Source organism: Cebus imitator, unplaced genomic scaffold (genome assembly GCF_001604975.1).
Source record: "Cebus imitator isolate Cc_AM_T3 unplaced genomic scaffold, Cebus_imitator-1.0 Scaffold163, whole genome shotgun sequence".
In the NCBI taxonomy this organism is placed as follows: domain Eukaryota; kingdom Metazoa; phylum Chordata; class Mammalia; order Primates; family Cebidae; genus Cebus; species Cebus imitator.
In genome coordinates, this window is record NW_016107478.1 from 2,202,119 (window position 1) to 2,208,118 (window position 6,000).

At 42.6% G+C, this 6,000-nt stretch overlaps 1 protein-coding gene across 1 annotated transcript in view; it reads right to left on the reverse strand.

The window, feature by feature from the left end:
* The window catches only part of C8B (complement C8 beta chain), a 38,343-nt gene that overhangs the window by 1,320 nt on the left and 31,023 nt on the right, over nucleotides 1-6,000 (reverse strand). The window contains exons 10-11 of the mRNA XM_017543996.2: nucleotides 2,753-2,906; nucleotides 1,237-1,305 (exon numbers count right to left, since the gene is read on the reverse strand). Coding sequence (XP_017399485.1) covers nucleotides 1,237-1,305; nucleotides 2,753-2,906 — 223 coding nt within the window. The remainder of the gene's footprint in view (nucleotides 1-1,236; nucleotides 1,306-2,752; nucleotides 2,907-6,000) is intronic.

Here is a 6,000-nt window from a genome sequence, read left to right on the forward strand (position 1 = left end):
TTGGGGCCTAGTTGAGGTGAAAGAGGAGAGGGTGGACAACCTTAAGTGTTTCACTGGGAACATGAGAGTGCAGGCAGGAGTTTCAATTAAAGGCTGTGGGGGCAGACCACTGTTCCTGAACCTGGGTTTCTACATTTCCTAACTGTGTGACTATGGGCATGTTAGTGACCCACTGAACCTCAGTTTCTTCATCTATAAAATGGGAATATCAATGATATCTTCATAGGGTTGTCGTGAGGATTAAAGAATTTAATATATATATAAGATACAAAGTAACAATGTGCTCTTTAAAAAGTAACCAATGTTTATCTTGCTTTTCCATTGCATCAGTTATCATTCCAAGTGCTTTATATGCTTTATTACAAACTCAAGGCAACTCTATGAGGTAGTTAATATGATCGTATTCATCTTACAGGTGCAGAAACTGAGGCATCAAGAGGCCAAGTATCTTGCTCCAGGTCACAGTTATTAAATGATGGAGATGGAATTTCGACCCAAATTGAGTTTAAGCACTCAGCAAGATGTCTAGTATACAGTAAAGTGTCCAATAAATGCTTGTTGTTTGTTTTACATGCGCCATTTCCATATTGAACAGTATCACCAAAAAGTCGCAGAAAGGGATAAAAGTGAGACAGGAGTGAACGCTTGAGGACTCTTATATGCTAAACTGGCCAAAAACTTTGAGAGCTGGAAGGGAGCTTCATGGTAGTTGAGTCTTTCATTTGTTAATTCAACATCTGTCACTGAGCAACAACAGTGCCTGGCTACCGAGACACAGAGGTAAATGGGACATAGTCTCTACTCACAGACGCAGGGGAGCTAGCTAGACACGCCAACCCAAAGTACAATGCCTAGAGAGCTATAATAGATATATGTTCAAAGTCCTCAGGGAGACAGCAGGAGGAATTAGCTAATTCTTTGGGGATTAGAGGAATTTTTGCAGGGGAGGGGTATCTATGCTGGAATTTGAGGGCTGAATAAAAGCACGCTAAGCAGAAAAAGAGGGTAAGCATTCCAGAAAGACCCAAAGAGATGGCTTGCAAAAGCCATGCATTGATGTTTCTCTAACATGAAGCACTCTGAGTTGTAAAAAATAAAGAAATACGGGACAATCAAGGGCCAGGAGGGAGCTCAGGTTTCCTAGTGTCCAGCCCCACACTCCACACCCGCACCTTATTCTTGTTCTGGTGAATTATTCTCTGGATCTCCCCAGAGTTCTTTTCTCAATCAACTTACTCTTCCGATAGGAGATCTCACAGGCTAGGCCTTGGAATCCAGCAGGACAGATGCAGTCACAGCGTGATTCTGAGAAGACAAGGCAGAGAGAGTGTGAATCATGCCAGGTGGAGCAAAGAACTCCTGGAGCTCAGCCCTCCACATCACTGCACTCCCATCAGGTTAAAACAGAGCACATATTTAGTTAAATGGCTTGCTATAGGCAGGTTCAGTGCCAGGAATATCCACTCCTTTCCTGAGGGCCTTTACATGAAGGGGTGTTGATTGCCATCCCTGGGAATACATGGAATTGTTGAGGACAATTACTCATTAGCTGACATTTGACCCATACTTAAATGCTTACGGTGCCAGAAGCTACATTAGCAGTCATTGAGGCCAATTGTCATTGATGTTCAATTTCATCCCAAATAATTGCCTAGCCTAGGCTTGAATACCTCCATGATGGGGAGCTCATTACTCTCAGATGTCTCATCCAACTTTTGGCCAGTAATGACTCCTTGGAAGTGATTCCCTATGTGAATTTGTGACCTGTCAAGGAACTTCTCATCTGAATCACAAGAAATCTCTTTACAGGATTGTCTGTCAAAGGTCAGGCCCTGCAAATATCTCAGTCTCTGGCTCCATATTCTACCTCACCTTCACTCTCCAGCCTCAGGTGGGACCAAGTTTCTAGGTCCAAATTTCACACAAGGCAAGGGAGATTTCAGCAACCCTAGATTAAAATCTTGAGCTGATGAGCTGACCCCGCTTGTTCAGAACTAACCCTCACATAGGGGTCCTTGTGCTGATAGCAGAACTTCTAGGCCTTATGCTCTCACTTATGTCTTCTCTGCTCATGTTCATCCTGTCCAAGGAGCCAGAGACATATTCCTTAATTCCAGTCTGCAACTAGATTCTTTCTGCCTGAGAATACATCTTCTATGTCCCTTCTGTGGAGCTAACTTCATCCACTGGGCTCTGCCTTGACTCCAGTTTGTTCCCTGAACTGGACTTGCTGTTATCATCTGCTCTGGTTGCCCTGTTTTGTGTGTTGGCTGGCCTCTTCCTCAGAGTCTTGATAGCCTATCCCAACAAGAGCATAAGATCCCAGGCCCTCACCCCTCCCAGTCTGCCCTGCCCACTCCAGTGACCCCAGACATGACTCTTGAGTTTAACAATCAAGCTCAGTGGCCCATCCTTGCTGCCGCCCCCGAATCTTATTACATATTAGTCAGGACATGCACAAAAGGCTTCTCCTGCTCAGCCCAGGTCCTCTTCCGGGTAGAGATTCTCTGAGTCTATTCCCACTCCTTGCTGTAGATCACATGATCTCAGCTTGCTCCTGTCTTCAGCTTAATGATACTGTCACCTGCAGTACCCTTTGGGGCTAGAACCCAGGTATACTGACAGCCAGGGTAATATCTCCCAGTGGACTAAATTCTGACTTTTTGGTCAATAGAAGCAGGCAAATGGCTGGCCCCTGGCCTGCTTCAGATTATGGCTTCCACAAGGGACACCAGCTGCTTGAAAGTGGTACCTTTCAGGACAGGGACTCCATTCCCTTGGCAGGGAGCACACTGGCAGGAACTAACTTCCTTCTGGAACTCCTCCAGTGCCTGCTTCATGTTCTGCCTCACTGTGCTGGAATAGGCAAAATCTGTGGCTGTCACTAGTTCATACAGAGGCTCCACCTGGAAAGGGAAAAGGGAATTGATTTCAAGAGAAAAACATTTATCAAGTAGAAGCATAAAGCAAAACTACAAAGGAATGGACCGGGATCAGTGCACAGAGACCACATGTGCATTCCTATGGGACTAGATGGATCTCCCATCTTCTCTCTGCTTCCCCTTAGCTGATATACACAAATCAGCTCACTCAAGTTCAGGTCAACAAACACTTAGAATACTTGCTAAGTGCTAGGCATTAAGCATAAAAAATGAGTGAGATAAAATCCCTACTCCCAAGAAACTCAGAATCTAGAGAGAAAGAGAGACAAACACACCAACAGATGGTTGCCACATGGTGGTTACAGGCACCAGCAGAATCTTGTAGAAAGAAGCAGGTGAGAGCAGAAAAGAGTGGATGGTTCATCTATCTTTGGTGGGGCAGAGAAGGCGATTTTCCAGCAGCTCTTTGGAAGGATTATAGGAGTTCTGTCCCAACATCGCTACTCCCTCCAAACCTATTAAAATCATTCCCATCCTGCAAGAGTCACCATCAGGAACTTTCCAGAGCTCTAAAGCTCACAGAACACCTTCCCTCCATTAATCATTCAAGATACTGTCTACACTACCCATCTGATACAAATCCTGTGTTTCTGACTGCTCCTTTATGTTCGATACTGTTTTTGTTTTGGTTTGGGTTTTACGTGCAGAATTTCCCACCCCCCCCTTTTTTTTTCTTTTCTGATTAGACTATAAGCTCCTGGAGATCAGGGCAATGTCTCAGCTCTGTGTTTCTAGGGTCCAGGCTCCAGCTAAGCAAACATAGTGGCTGGATGGATGTAGGGGATGAAGGGCCTCATTAGGGTAATGGCAGGGGGCATGGATGAGAGGGTATGGCTGTCAGAAGCATAGAGGAAGAATCAGCAGATGCGGCTCACTCAGTGGGCATGGCAGTGTTTGAGAGGGAGAAGTCACAGATAGATGTGGCATTGCTTGTGAGTTAGAAAAACCAGAGGCACAGTCCAAATAGGTGGTTAAAAATGTTCCCTCTTGGCTCAGGTTTCAACTCCAGGGCCAGGTTCCTCTCCAGATTTTGTTTGTGATTCTGCCCTAATCCAGCCCTGGAGAGTTTAGGGTCTCTCTAAATGCAGGCAATCATGACTAATAGAAGCCTCCTGTGGGAAGAAAATTGCTTCCATTTCTTAATGCATCTGATGCTGACCTTCGCTCCAGTGGGCAAAGCAAGGCCCCTTGGTGGTCCCATTGTCTCACCATTTTGTGGTCAATGAATTGATCGGAAGGCTGTTTGCAGAACCATCCAACCTGCTGGCCACACAAGGGGTGGGGGTGGGAGCTTGGAGAGAGAAAGAGGCGAGCTCTCTTTAAACCAATGAAGAGCTCCTCCAACAATCTGCTTTCGCTCCCAAAGCACCTTGAAAATCCGCCATTAACCACAAAGGCATTTTCCTACCGGCACTGAGATTTGCCACAAGGAGACAGAGGAAATGAGAGGCCAAACTGGAATAAACCTTCCATGTATACTGTGTCCCGGGAGCTGTGTGGAGGGCTACAAATGTGATCCTGCTTCATCCTTAAAAAGTAGCAATTATCAGCTCCATTTTAAGGTAGGATAAGTAATTTGATCAAGATCACACAATTCATAATATGGTATTACCAGGATTCTATTCCAAAACCTGTGTTTTTCCTCTTAGTTCACAATGATTGTTGATAAAAATGGCTTGATTATTCCCATTTACAATATCCCTCCTAGGGTTCTCCAAATTTTGCAAGCTATGGTTTGACTTGCAGCTTAGCATCAACTCTTCAAGACTCCACTTTTCCTTTGTAAACTTAATATAGCACATTCGTCTGTTCTTTGATTCGCTGCTCATTTTTCCTATCTTTTTTCTTCTCTCCTTTGCTCCTCCCTCCTTACCTTCTGTCCTCCTTTTCTCTTCCTCTTTCTTTCCCACCTCCCCCCCAAACACACAGTTCTAACCACTCACATTGATCATTGGATTCTTAGCATACCTGCCCTTGTGAAAATTTTCTTTTATCCTATTGCAGCAAAGAAATGGTGAGCACTGACTAAACTCTACGCAAGTTTCCATACTAAACCTGGGTGTTCTTAGTGATAACAAAGAATTGTTACCATAGCTAGCATTTATTAGGTGCTGAATTAAATACTTCACACACATTATCTAACTTAATCTTTACAACAATCTTATGAGTTAGTTTTTTGTTTCCTTGTTGTACAGGTGAAAAAGCTAAGGCACAGAGACATTAAGTAGATTGACAAAAGTCACATTGCTGGTGAGAAGTGGAAAAAGGATATGACCTGTTATCACTGTGGTCAGCTTTCTTTCAGGATATATTTTTTGGCAGGTAGATGGACCTATCCAGAGAATGGATAGGTAGCTATTTACACCAAATTGGTGGCATAAGGGCAATTTTATGTCTCACTTTCTCCACTTAACATCAGAATATGAGCATTTTCCCACATGATTCAATCGTCTTTGATAAAATGATTTCTCACAGCTTCAGCATATCCTTCTATATGGATGAGCCACAGTGTATTCAACTCTTCTGTTGGATATTTCCTTTTTTAGGACATTTGCTTTTTTTCTTTTCCCTTTTGCTACTTCAAGTAACAAAATAAAACAAGACTTTACACATACATCTTTACCAACTTGTCAAATTATTTCTTTAGTAGATTCTTGCATTGGGGGTTGTTGGATGAAAACCTGTGAACATTTTTAATGTTTTGGATATATCTGCTTAAATTCTGTTCCTAAAGAATTGTATCAAATTGTATTCCCATCCTATTTTACAAAAATATCCATCTCATTACAGTCAATGCCATTGAGTATTGTAGACTTTTAATCATTGTCAATTTGATATGTAGAATATAATACTGCAGTGTTACTTTAATTTTTATTTTTTATGATTACAGAAGTTAAACATTTTGTATCTTTATAAGCCAAATGAGAAGTGTTCATCTTCTTTGAGAAGTCTTTTTCTTCAAAACGGTATCATTCCTTACGTATTAAGGATCTCATTTGTGGTAAAATTATTTTTTTGGTGTGTTATCAGCCATTTAGTTATATTTGAGGGTTTTCTT